General features: G+C 40.1%; 1 protein-coding gene across 1 annotated transcript in view; it reads left to right on the forward strand.

Moving 5' to 3' along the window:
- The first annotated feature begins 1,499 nt into the window (after positions 1-1,499).
- The window catches only part of LOC107382643 (uncharacterized), a 72,522-nt gene continuing 59,726 nt past the window's right edge, over positions 1,500-14,295 (forward strand). Inside the window, exons 1-3 of the mRNA XM_015954867.3 lie at positions 1,500-1,710; positions 1,981-2,073; positions 3,191-3,372. Coding sequence (XP_015810353.3) covers positions 2,012-2,073; positions 3,191-3,372 — 244 coding nt within the window. The 5' untranslated portion in view covers positions 1,500-1,710; positions 1,981-2,011. The remainder of the gene's footprint in view (positions 1,711-1,980; positions 2,074-3,190; positions 3,373-14,295) is intronic.

Consider the following 14,295-nt stretch of genomic DNA (forward strand, 5'->3'; position numbering starts at 1 on the left):
AATTATAATTGAAAGAATTAAACCTTATGCATGGGCTGACTGTTGGCGCTAAAGCTTTAAACCGACACTAGGGGGCAGTGGAGGAAACCGACGCACGAACTCTTAAGTTTATTTAGTTTTGCTAACTAAATATTACATACCTACATTTGTTATGCCCATTTACATGACCACTTACATTTTAATAAAACCTAACAAAAATAATAAAAATATGTGTAATGTTGAAATTTTTTGAAGAGGATATTTACTGAAAAAAGCATATAAACAATAACAATAACATTACGCAGTGCCCTGAGACTAGAGTATTAATAATTGTTTTTAAATGAAGTTGCCAGGATTTCCCTTCTCAGTCACGTTACTTTTAAAAACTCATGACACGTGTTTTAACTAGTCCATTTTTACCTCTTTACACATTTAACTTAATAATTTCACAGTTTTAACGAACTAAATCACAAAGCATGCTAAATCAGAGCTTACGTCTGTCAAGTTACCCACATTAGTTTTATTTACCAATAATAATTTTCAAAATAAAACAAAATAAAAGCCGACTTTACTAATTGGATGTCATTCTTTAATTAACAGTTTAAAATCATAGAAACAATCTGGATCGCACTAATTTTTTGCATGTACCGTTAAAACCCCGGTTTATAATCTATAATATAATCGGATATTTATTTTGAAAGCGTAGACACAATTTCCGGTGTAGCGTGAGCTGTTTCCTCGAAAACTCATCTTGCACCTTATAACATCCGTTACATCAGTCACATCACTACGACTTTAGTCCTGCGCACCGACACGTTCAGCAGGAAAGTGTTTTGACGTGAATCCCGGATTTCGTCGACAGTGAGCCCAGCCGAAGAACGCTTCCGACGGTCGGAACCTACCGACTACTCCTGCTGCTTTGAGCCCGTGGCCCCGCCTCTCCTCTCTGTCGGTGGTGCACGCGACTGGTTGAACTAGTGCTGCGTTCAAGGACTTCACAAAAAATAAACAAATAGTCGTCAAACTGAAGTTGATCGATAATATTTTCACACGAGTTCACAAATATTAATAATAATTAAAACACCTGACCAATTTTTGCACAAAAATGTGATTTAAAACGTGGGTGGTGTTTTCTTTCAAAACATAGGTTGCGGTTTATCCACTCCGAATATGAGGGAATGTGTGTATTTTCATCACTATTAATACTTTTAATAATCAGTAACAGCTTTGATAATATCAAAACACGCCTTCTAGTCATTTATTATCTCTAAAGATAAAATTAGATGTTAAAATTAACGTTATGTGACAACAAAAGGTTGAATTCCTATAAACGCAGTACACTCCTAAGCGCACATGGTGTGTGTGTGTGTGTGTGTGTGTGTGTGTGCGTGCGCGCGCGCGCTCTCGCGCGCCGGCGCTCTGTTTGTGAGGCAGCTAGTTGCGTGCGAAGGGCTCGACATGTCATTCAAAGGAATCCGCCACCTGAAACGCGAGGAAGCCAAGGCGACTGAATTGGGTATAAAGAATCCGCAACATCTGCTGCGAGCAGAGCGAAGCTGATGAAAACATCAGCTCGGAGCTCACCAGGACCTCTCCGCTTTATTTTAATTTCCCTCTTGGATTTATTACTGGAGCCGGTGCACCCCTGTGAGACGCATCCCTTTAACACATTTAACGTGGACGTGACTCTAAAGCCAACCGTATACTGGATTTAATCCGCAGATATTCTGGGTTAGTATTTAAATCAATTTTATGGTCATTTAAACCTTATTATCTGCTCTTTTAGTTAACTTAGTTTTATTTTAATGGAGGGTAAACCACCTGACGTTGGAATGTTTACACCCGTATAGTTTATTTTAATTCATTTTATGGGCTCAGTAAGTGTCACCTGGATCCCAGGTAATGATATAACGAGACTGAACGTGCTGCTTAGAGGTCCCGTCCTGCATTGAAAGGGTCTGCAGCCTTAAAGGCGCTAACGTAGCTGTCTCTTATCCGCAGCGCACCTGTTACCTCCGAGGAGCGCAGGATCATGATCCCTCCGGGAGACTGCATGTACGCGGGCAGAAAGAGGAGGAAACCCATCCAGAAACAGTTAAGGGGCCCTGCTTCACAGAGCAATGTTCAAAAAGTGCTCAAACACTTAAACACAAACCTGCAACGCGTTAAAAATCTGAAGGACCCAAAAAGGATGACAGGAAGTTCACAGAGTAAAAACATGAACCGTAAACTGTCAAATGTTGGACAAATATGTGAATTGATGCTTTTAATCTCCCAGTTTTATTGCAGCCAAATTAATTTTAATAATTTTATTAATTAGGCTTTAAAAACTTTAATTTAGCTTTCATGGGAAAATTGATCAGCAGCTTTTTTATATAAGATATGAAAGAGTGATGTAGCCTAATTATTTATAGATCCTGTGATTTTAATAAAATTTTCATGATAGTTCTCATCCAATTAGAACCTAAAATAAAGAACAGTGTGGAGATTGGTGTTATCTGGCTGGAAATGTCTAATTCAACCATTTACTCGTGGTTGGGTTAGGGTTAGGGTTAGGGTGGTGATCATCTTATTGGTGTTTAATAAAAAACATTCTAATTTTATTCTGTTTTAGAGAAAAGGAGCACAAATCCAGTATTTGGAGCATAACGTGTATGTTTAATTCAGCTGGTAAAACTGTGACACCAATCCAATACACACATAAAACAGACCGTTGAATGATCTCCGTGTGTAATCAGATCGGTCAGTCTACTGTTCATATCCAAGTCAGGAAAAATGGCTGCACAGTAGATTTAACTGTAATGTTTGGGAATTAAGTCTGGCTTTGGCTAAAAGTCCAGATCTTTACTCCAGAGAGAGAATTGATGAGACACTGGAGCATTGTGCGGTGTCTGGTCTTGTGTTTTTCCTTGAAGTGCTGATGTCCAAACAAATATTATTATTGTGATCACAACGATAAGGAGCAACAAATAAAACGCATATATCAGCTGGTAACAATCTAGAGATTAAATTAAATTAATACCATGTTTATTTACACCGGGATCTCTAATTAAAAGGTGTGAGAATCATATATAAAAGAAAAGGTTTAACACGATCACACCACAATGATGTTCACTGCTCTCACTTAGAGCAAAAGCCCTTTTTGATCTTCTTGTTCCACGGTCACACTCGCAAACTCAAACACACTTTTTGGCGTCAATCTGGTCTTCAGGAAGCCATCCTCTGCCAATGAGAAAAGCAACCCATCCAAGCGGCACCGGGACAGGCTCAACGCAGAGCTGGACCGGCTGGCCAGCCTGCTGCCGTTCCCGCCGGACGTCATCTCCAAACTGGACAAGCTGTCAGTTCTGCGTCTCGCTGTCTCCTACCTCCGTGTCAAGAGCTTCTTCCAAGGTAAAGGAACTTAGGGCTGCTTTGTTTCAGAGGTGGAGGCTGATGGAGATCAGAATTAGAACAGATGGTTTAAACACTCACTGCTTTTCTGGTACAGATGCTGATATTTGAAAATGAGAACATGTACGTTTAAAATAAAGCTGCTGTCTTTGTAGAGAGCAGGGATCATTTCACAAGCCTCGCGAGGGGCTCCGTGGTATAAACATTTCATTGAGCTGGTGAGGATGATTCATAATTTAGAGATGGGTAGATATGAGGAAATGTTTGTTCATGTCCCCGCCTTAAATCACCATCACTGCTTTCTCTCTTTTCATGTTTTGGACACTGAGTTCAAGGCTTTTTTTTCCATCCCTCCTTCTGAACGCCTCTTCAAATATTCATGTTCTCTTAAGAACGTATTTTGTTGCCACTGGCCTTTAGCAGCTGCCTCATCAACACAGAGGCTGTCGGCACAGCTGGACAAGAAAGGCAGCAAAAACGAGAGATTGTATTTTTATCTTTAACAAAGAGAAATGAGCATCTTTCCACTGTCTTGTAAGCGAAACTTCATGTGATGAGCAGAAGGAGAATAAAGGGGGAAAGTGAGGGCAGTGGAGGTGAAGCAGAAGATGTTCTATAAGGTTCACCGCCTTCTGATTCCTGGGGGCTGAGAGAAAAGTCTCATCAGGAGACGTAGTTTCTCTGAAGTTTGCTGAGGAATTTAAGCTTCTTCTGGTTTTCCCTTCTCTGTCACATGAGGGTTTTCCCTTTCACCGTGCCCTCTGATTCCTGCTGCACCAGTCCTTACTATCTGCTGCCTTTGCCTTGGCATGCGCTTTCAGCAGCTGGCATCCCGTTGGCTTTCACGCAGACTCTCCTATTGGTTCCTGAAGGCTCTTTTAGCTTAGGCAGCACACAAAGTTGGAGAACAGATGATAATCTGGGGAATCTGAGGTAGGAGGCAGATTTAGAAGTACCAGTAAACATCCCTCTCTGAGTGAGGTGCGACGCTCAGGAGCGAGAGCTGTAATTAGTACATTTTAGAAATGAAAATGTGCTCATTGTGCATCATCCAAGAAAACGCTTCTTCTTTTCTGGGCTTCCTTCGGCCAAAAGTTGTACAAAATATTACCTCATGGTTGTTGTACCTATTTTCATCATGTTTTATGATCATTTATGATCACATCTGATCATAACAGCTACATGACGTGCAACCTGTGCAGTTAGAAATAAGAAAATTCTTCTATGGTATTTACAGTAAAAAGGCTAATATAATTAAATTACTAATATTATTTAAAAGCAATGAACACAACTGAACCAGCTAATATAAATAAGGAGTAAAAATCAATGATCCACATCTTTAGTGAAGTTCACCTCCCTTCATTTAGACACATCAGTGAGCAGGATTAGAATGTCCCACATCAAAAAGGGTCCGGGTGGAAACAATCTGATCTTTGCTTCTGCATTCAGATCCTTTCTGATCTATGATCCTGACATCTCCCGCGCCTGGTTGTGGTTATTTTTAAAGCATCTAAAACAGCAGTAAGAGTGAGACAGTCCAAAGCCTTTTTTTGTTTACTCCTCCTCTGCTGGGTGCCTCCTTATCAGCGGCAGTAGTGACCAGCTTATCTGACCTTTGATGCGTCGCAAATAAGATTAATTAGCGTGGAACATGAGCGATGCGGTTGTGTTTACATCCAGATTCTCCGCTCCCCTATTTGATCAACTCTTGACCCACATATAGAAACGACTTCCCTCTGATGTTTAAACACGGACTTGAAGCCAGAGGTTTTTCTAGATAAATTTAACCCGATCAGCAGCAAATAGATCCCTCTTGTGGTTTGACACGAGTCAGATATGTCTGTGAGTCACTGAAAAGAATATGACTCCAAACCTGCAGCTTTGGGTTTAATTTATTAACAGTTTCACAAAGGAGGACAAAGGGATTTGTTCCCCTGGTGCAGTTTCTATTTTGTCCATTAGGGACAAGACTTATGACTTGAATCGACTTGCATCTGTTGACTTGATGATGACTTGAACATCGTGGACAAAAATCATAAATCATTCTTGGTTCTGGGTTTGATTTTGTACGGCTACATGCAGCAGCACTTTGTTTATAATCAGTTTCACTTTCTGCTTGTTTGAGCAAATAAATGAAGCTTTAAGAAACTTTATTTCTGGAATTTATTTATTATCATTGTCAATAAATTGAAGTTTGACAGATGACTTGATTATGACTTGAAATGTCAAAGTTAAGGACTTGGACTTCCACATCATTGACTTTGGACTCGACTTGGACTTGGTTGTCTTTAACTTGTACTTGACTTGAGACTTGACTGGAAAGACTTGTGAATTACTTGAGACGTGCAAAGCAGTGACTTGGTCACACCTCTGCTAGACAATGTGTGTGTGTGTGTGTAAATAAAATCCCACAATAAAAATACTTCACTGATTAATTTATCGTCGGAAATGAAGAAAAGGTACAAGATTTGAGTTCATGTTGTGAAATATTTGACAAATATTGAAAAACATTAAAGCAAAATGATATAAATATGATGGTCTGGGGACAGTAAATAGGGATGTCTGATATCACTACCAATGTTATCGACCGATTTTGGCCTTAAAATGTAAAAATGGAAAATATCAGTATCTGTTATTATTCATAATGACCCAACATTTACATACCTTGCACATATTACCCATCAAACTCTTTGGCTTCATCTCCTCTTTCTCAAAATGACATAATATTACATATGTGATGTTTAGTTTTTGAGATATTTTAGTTTTATTTGGCACAACTTGTGAATAATTAGGAATTTGTCCCGTGTAGTGAGGATCTGCTGTCATAACAGCACGTAGCTATGTAGCTAGCCAGCTACAACTAAAACAAGCACAAGGATCTTCACTCAAGGCCTGCTTTATAATAATAATAATAATAATAATAATTTATTATTATTATTATTATTATTAAGCAAACATTTTCCCAGCAGGAATTCTTTTTTCTACCATAGGTCCCTAACCTTGTTCCTGTTGAGTTTATCGAATATTTACCCTGACAATTAATGCTGCCTCCACATTTATCTGCTCTGATTTCCTGTTTTCTCCCCATTCATCTAATTCATGTGATAGCAATTTACAGATTCTAATCTAAAGTAAATTAACATCATTTTAATATTGTGGAGAACAAATCAGCAGAATTGGCCATCATCACATCTTTTATCTTGTTTCTTTTGACTATTTTCCCTGTTTTCTTTAATTAGACATCAAATCTAAACTGGCTCTAACAAGAGAAGACAGAGCGAGCTGATGGAAATCAGAAGAGAGCATTAAAGCTGAAAACCCTGAGACCACATATTAAAACCCTAAACTCCCCTAATGCACAGCCTGCTGTCTTATAAATAAGGCTAATGAAACACACTGTTATGGCCTTGACATGAGTGGATCTAATAGTTGCTAATGCACCACTGTGTGCCGTTGGCACGACATGCATCTAAAAAAAGTTGAGCATCATTATGCTGTTTATTGTGGGCTTCATGTGCTTGTAATGTGGTCGCACTTGTGAACTGGAGTGCAGCATGTGGTTTGTTGTCTGTTTCAGCCACGTTTCCCTCTCTGCTTCTGCAATGAACATTCTCAGACATAAAGTTTATAAAAAAAAAGTTTTTGCTCACTTTCTGGGAAACACTTGGTTAATTTACTAAATTATTCCCAGATTAACAGTAATGAGTCTTTTGTTGTAGTTCTGCAATGAAAACCTAAGCTCAGATTTCTACAGCGAACTGTTTACATTAGTGTACATTCGTTGTTTTTGTTCTTTAGTTTTAGACTTTGTCATATTTTCCAATATTTAATTAAAAAGACAACATTTGGATCATTCTGTTAGATACGATGCCCAATTTGTTGTTTTATTTATTATTGCCTCCATCCTAGCAATAATGACAACACCATCACCTGGCTGGAGGCTTTCCGTGTATTTCACAGTTGATATGTCTAAACTTAAAAGATAAAAATTCACAAAAAAATCTGAATTTTTCAGATGCATTGATCGATCAGCGTGGGACCACGGTGTGTTTCTGTGGATTGGCGGAAGGATTCAGGTTTCTCCAAAAGCATTGTGTCAAAAATACCCTCACACACCTGTTAGCATTGGGCCTACTCTAAGAAGGTGTTGATCGACGTGAAAATTCACTCATTTAAAAAAGCTGTAGTAACCATGCCAGGACTGTATGTGGCAGTGGCGTGTCCAGATCTTTTAAAATGGGGTGGCCCAGGTGAGGCACAACTTTGTGCATGGGTGGCACCAATGATTATGCTATTTTTTGTTTTACCTCCAAGCCTTTTTTGGACAATGAAAAGCCTATTTAAAGGTAAATTAGTGTGGTGGCGCCTGGGGTGGCCAATCAGATTCCAAGGGTGGCATGTGCCACCCCAGGCCACTCCCTGGACACGCCCCTGGTATGTGGTGCCATGATAAAATACACAAGAGCAGGAAACAAATGTGGGGCATACATCATAAACTGTAAACACAAGAAAATATAAGGCTGAAACGATCAAAACATTAATTTATTATGCAATATTTTGTGTTTCATACACTGTTCCTATGACCAGATTTCAGATTTGTCACACTAATGGCTCTTTCTACAGTTAGTTTATAAACTTTTACCCATCAAAGCCTCACATTTCCCCCTCTAATTCATAAATACTGCCACACAGTCAGAAAAGGGAAGAATCATTCTGTTTGGGCTGTTTTGAGAACCAGAAACGCTCACGCACACATCAGTGATCTGAAAGCCGTCTCAGTAATCTGCTCGGAAACTCAGAGTTTCTCACAGTCCCTAATGCTCCCACCAAAACAAAGCTTGCTGCCACATCTACATGGTTGTGGTGTAAACAAGCCCACATTGCACTGCGCTGCATTTGAAAGCAAGTTTCTGGAATATCTCAGAGGTGTGAGCTTAGCCAGGGTGTTGACAGGGCGGAGAAACTCACCTGGAGTTAAAACATAAAGAGAAACAACCATAATGGTGTAGACTTGACCATGCGTGTGCATTACTGATGCACAGCATGCAGCCCAGTTTCAATAAGAGTGTCATCAGGCCTTTAGCTGTGATAAAAGAGGAAGAGAAACACCCCAGAGCCCACAGACTCATGCCAGGCAAGCACAACCATGACATCAGCAGGCAGACAGATAGTTTTGTAACAACCCCTCTAATAAAAAAAAAATCACGGAACAAAAACAATTAGATTAGATTTTTATTCCAACGTTCATAAATTTAAATGAACTTCAAAGATGAAAGGCTTCACTTCACAGTGGTTTTTGGTCTATTATTTCCACATCAGGTCTCTAACAAATTGGGTCAATGACGATGCAGTCCATTTGATTTCCTAAAGCGGGAAGTGCGGCAGCGTGACAACTGCTTCTGAATGGAGTCTTTTTGCTGAGGGGTGAAACTGTGGGTCAGGTCGGATCATAGACAGACTCTTGTGTTTGCTAAACTCCCAGTGACCCCACGCGTTTTCCTTCCCTAGCACGCAGACGGGATGGTCAGGCGGAGCTGGGGACAGATCAGCAAGATAAGTGTTCAGCAGTGGAGAGGTCACGCCGTGGCCACTTTAGAGTTGCCTCTCAAACACACAGTGTTGGCGTTGAAGGCTTCTGTTCCATGTTTAAGAGCACAGAGGATAAAACTTTCATGCAAACTGACTAGATGTTTGATATCTCTTACATTAGCTTGAGGGCTGTCTCAGAATAGACCAACCCCCAGCACGATGATGTGAAATATAGATTTTGATAGAGCTCATGAGGGGGATTGCTGGTTAGGTCTGATGGACTCTGTTAGCAAATAGATAAAATACAGATTTAGGATGAAAATCATGCCTGTTTTTCATTTAGATTTTCATATATTTCTAATCCTTTATGGAATAAATGCTCAAATTACCAACCATAAACGTAGAAAAAGGTTTACAAGGATTAAAAGATTAGGACAGAGTATATGAAAACATAGAGGGAGACAATTTATAAGTGTGTACAAAAGGCAAATCCACTCAGTGAATATGATTTGTTGCATGCGTTAGCATTTAGCACAAAGCACAGCTGTGCCCCAGCGCCGCTGAACACTGCCACTGGGCATGGCCGCGTTAGTGCAGAATCATCTTTCTGAGGGATCTTGTAAATAATCTGGAGGATTTTATTTCCACAATCTCCACCTTGATGCTTCCAGGTTGTGACTGAACGCTGAACACTCGACTGTGAAACTCAATGACCCATCGGTCCCAGCTGTCTGCACTTTTATCAGAGTGAACTCTTAAACCCTCCAAAGACCACACCCTTTGACCTTTTCAATTGCGCCTGCTGTTTGATCCAATTACGGTATTATAGGGTGAAAGAGATAAGAATCACTTAGTATCAGTGAAACATCTCCGATGGGACGGATGTTCTACACGGCGAGTTCAATAGGACACCAAAGGGTCAAAACAAATCAGAGGAAATACAAAAATATCTCAGTCTTAAAAGAGTAACAAAATAAATGATTTGTTTCTAAGAAAGTGGACAAAAGAGTTGTTTTCTTTGGGAGAAACACCCTCCACCCCCTTCTGTTTGTACCATTGACCCCTGTGAAGGAAATTCACCATGAGGAGTGCGTGATCAGATCTAAAAAAACAGCTGCAGAATATTTTTTCTTCCTCTTTCGTCCACATGCGATGTCTGTAACTCTGCCTGCTGACTTCTGTGTCCAAAAGAAGATGGAGGATCCTTACTTTTATTTTGATTCATAAAGTTTCTCATTTTCAATTTTGTATTGAACCTGTTAGACAGGAACAGGCTGAGTAAAACTAGTAATCTGAGTAGGATTATCAATACTTTTTGCTCGTCTACATCCATCCATCCATTCTTTTCCACTTATCTGGGGTCGGGTCGCGGAGGCAGCAGCCTAAGCAGAGAGGCCCAGTCTTCCCTCTCCCCAGCAACTTGGGCCAGCACCTCCAAGGGAATACCAAGGTGTTCCCTGGTCAGCCGAGAGACACAGTCCCTCCAGCGTGTCCTGCATCTTCCTTAAGGTCTTCTCCCAGTTGGACGTGCCCGGAAAACCTCACCAGGTGCATCCAGATCCCCTAGCGCCCTCAACTGGCTCCTCTCGATGTGGAGAAGTAGCCCTCTCGGATGGCCAAGTTTCTCACCCTTCTCACCCTGCAGAGAACTCTCATTTTGACTGCTTGTATCCAACCAATCTCGTTATTTTGGTCACTACCCAAAGCTCGTGACTATAGGTGAGGGTCGGAACGTAGATCGACCGGTAAATGAAGAGCTTCACCTCTGACTCAGCTTTCTCTTCACCTCGACACACCGGTACAACGCTGCATCACTGTGTGTGTGTGTGTGTGTGTGTGTGTGTGTGTGTGTGTGGGGGGGGGGGTATCCACATTACTGACATATCAAAAAACAGACATAACTTTCTCAGATTGGCTGAAGCCTGAGCGCATGACGTGGAGTCAAACGCATTTCGTTAAACAATTTGATTGTGAAACAGACATGTAAACAAGGATAAAGGCTCTCTCGTGGCTAGCTCGATTAGTGATATAGCTCGACTCACACAGATGTGCATGTAGTCACATAGAGTCGCCAACAAGTTATCTTTTTAAATCTCTTTTTTGTTTCCCCTAATCAAACTCTGGTCTAAAGATTTTAAAGCATCTGTCTGATGTTGTAGCTTTACCTTCTGCTGTGTGAGATGGATGGGATCTGCCTTTAAGCTGGTTTCTGCCAGCGTAACTGATGACAAAACGACACAGAAACTAGAGTTTTTCCATTTTAATGAAGTTCTCTAATGCTTTTCCTTTTTTCTCCTATCTCCTCGGGCTGCATGATGGACCAGTTGGTAATGAAAAGGTCACTGGTTGAAATCCTGCCTTCTCAGCCTTTCTGTGTAAAGTTACCATGTTCCCCCCCGTGCGTGTGTGGGTTTTCTCTGGGTACTGTCCTCCCACAGGAATCTGTAAGAAAGATTTAAAAACAGTGACTTGGAACACGTCCCATTCCGTAGAACATGTGTTGTACGTGGAAATATCCTGATAACGATTCAACATACTGAAAAGAGGACATTACTGATCACACCACAAAAGAAGGAGAATGATCTGAGACCTGGTCTAGGAGATCAAAATCCTTCTTCACCGTGGTGGACTTTGGGAGCTGCTTAGGACTTGTCTGTAATAAAAAGGTTTAGGTAAAATATGGAAGCCCATTCCCGCCACTCAGATAAAAAAAATTATCTCATAATGATGACAAACATCTCAATATAATGAGATACTATCTCATTATTATGACTTAGTATCGCATAATTATGAAATACTATCTCATTATTATGTCTTAGTATCACATAATTATGAAATACTATCTCATTATTATGTCCTAGTATCACATAATTATGAAATACTATCTCATTATTATGACTTAGTATCTCATAATTATGAAATACTATCTCATTACTATGACTTAGTATCTCATAATTATGATTTAGTTTTCTCATAATTATGACTTAACTATCTCATTATAATGAGATAGTTAAGTCATAATTATGAGATCATATTTTTTATTTTTCTGAGTGGTGGGAATGGGGCTTCCATAAAAATCAAACGTTTAAAGTTTGATTAACATTTAGAACAGATAAGACATTTCTTTAATTGTAGAAGATTGTCTTACATTAATGTAAAGTTGGCTTTCCCACCTTCTTGCTTGTTATTGCTCCCTCTGCAGGAAGCAGTTGTTTAACTGCTATAACAGACTAGTCATGGTAATCCTTTGTATCTGTTCACAACCATGAAAGGGATTAAGGTTCTTTATGCTTTTAGGCTCCTCACAGATTGCTCATTAGTCGGCTGAATTGATCCACGACACAGGCTTTTTTACCCCTAGACAAAATCTGCATGAATGGAGTTTGACTCTGGAGGAGTGGAGCCCTTGTGGATCACAGGGGCCATAAGTGAATTACTCAGATCCTAGCAGAGGGTGAGGGGTTAGAGGAGCATTAGACCCCAACTATTACAGCAAGTGGCAGCCATGCAGAAGTGGGTGGTGTGTTTGTGTGCAAACAGTGGAGTATAGTGTGTGTGTATTTTGAGTTTGAGTGGGTACGAACAGACAGGCGGGACTCACACAGAGGGAGCAGAAGCCTTTGTTGGTCCAACACTATTGTTGGGAGCTGTCTGGTGTAATTATGGTCATAGCTACCGCTCAGCATGGAGGGGCAAGGGGGAGGCAACAAGCGCTCAGAGGCCAGCGGAGAGTAAATTCACTGGAAATGGAAACACTTGAGAGATGCAGCAACACTACTAACATGTTGATGTCTCCCAGATGTTGTTCTAAATGGTTTTAAATTTGGACACATCTGATTAGAAATCTGGAGGCAGGTGATTTTTGATTGGAGGAAAAATTGCAGTTTGTTCACCGGCAGAAGCTCGGCTGTAATTATTTATAACCACATCTGCATTTTTTGGCTTCTTTTACATTTTTAAACATAATTATTAGCTTTTTTACAACAAACAAGCACAATCAGTGTGGCTAAAGAGTTGTGAGATTAATATGGATCGATTGGCATTGTTGTCATTATACACAACGATATCACAATTTTATGTTTACTAAAATTATGCAGCTCTATGAAAATGATTAAAATGTCATAAAGCAAAGTGAAGAGTTTTTTGTAAAAATTAGGATTAGGGTAGATTAGCCTGGCAAGCCATGTGAATATGTAGTCTGGCCACGACCCATATAAAGTGGGCAGTCGTTCATGCTGACTCTACATGCTCTTGGATAACAAACAACATGACGTACTCACCGCTACAGATGTCAGTCAACGAGGTTATCCGTCATGAAGCATAATGAACAGGGGCAGCCCCAGAAAATTTTGATTAGGGGTCTGGATGGGACCAAAGAAAATTTCAGGGTGGAACACCAAATTAGTCCTTGTGAGAACTCCGGACGAGTTTAGCCTGTGGTGATGCTCCTTTATTCTTTTTTATAAAAAAAACAACAGGTATCTAAAACACTTTTAGTTATTAGAAATCTTATTTAAAAATTATTTAGAATATTATTTTTTTAGTTTAATTCACATGTTGCTGTCTTCACAAAAACCGTGGAGGTATAACCGTTTTTAAATGGTGAGCAGCAGAAACATATACAATTGTTTTTTAATTCTGATAATTTATTTACTGATTAACTGAAATATTTTTATTGGGTTTTACAATTGTGTCTTGATTAATAAGATGAATTTATGGTTTGAGTGAACACTAATATGATTTATTAACACTGGTCTTCCTCGACAGGGCCAGCAATTTTCTAGGAGTTGCCACCAGTTGGGGGCGCTACAGTTGATGAAGATGCAAATACATCCTTTTTGTAAATAAACTTAAGTAATTTTATCTGCTCTTGAAAAGAGAAGCCCAATTTAAATAGTCCAAAGTTGATGCCAAAGCTGTTTCAAACGAGCCGTCCCCAACTTAGCTTTGCTAAGCCGCAGTAACATCCTGCCCACACGACCAATAGAGCGCTGTGATTGGCCAGCCACCAGACTAGCCGGGGCTGCGGAGGTCCCAATGGAGCATGGCTAGAAAATGCAGAGCAAAATAATCTAGCTTCAGCTAATGACTACCGGTATTCTAGGCTAGGTTTAGATTAGATCCACAACCAAATGCTTCTAACCTTCTCAGTTCCAATAGCCTTCAGCTCCCTGCTGCTAAACACCCAATATCACCTTTAAATGAACACATCCACAGCCAGAAAAAGCTGATGTGTTTATGGTTAAACTGGGTGAATTTAAACAATGCATGTGCTCTTTATGCATGGATGCTGTTTCTCTAAATAATGTAACTCGTGTTCTACGTGTCATCAGGCTGGGTCTGCGCGCTCACTGCCTCACATCATTGTCCTTCAGGCTGTTTGTTATGACTGTC

This window comes from Nothobranchius furzeri, chromosome 7 (assembly GCF_043380555.1).
Source record: "Nothobranchius furzeri strain GRZ-AD chromosome 7, NfurGRZ-RIMD1, whole genome shotgun sequence".
Classification (NCBI taxonomy): Eukaryota; Metazoa; Chordata; class Actinopteri; order Cyprinodontiformes; family Nothobranchiidae; genus Nothobranchius; species Nothobranchius furzeri.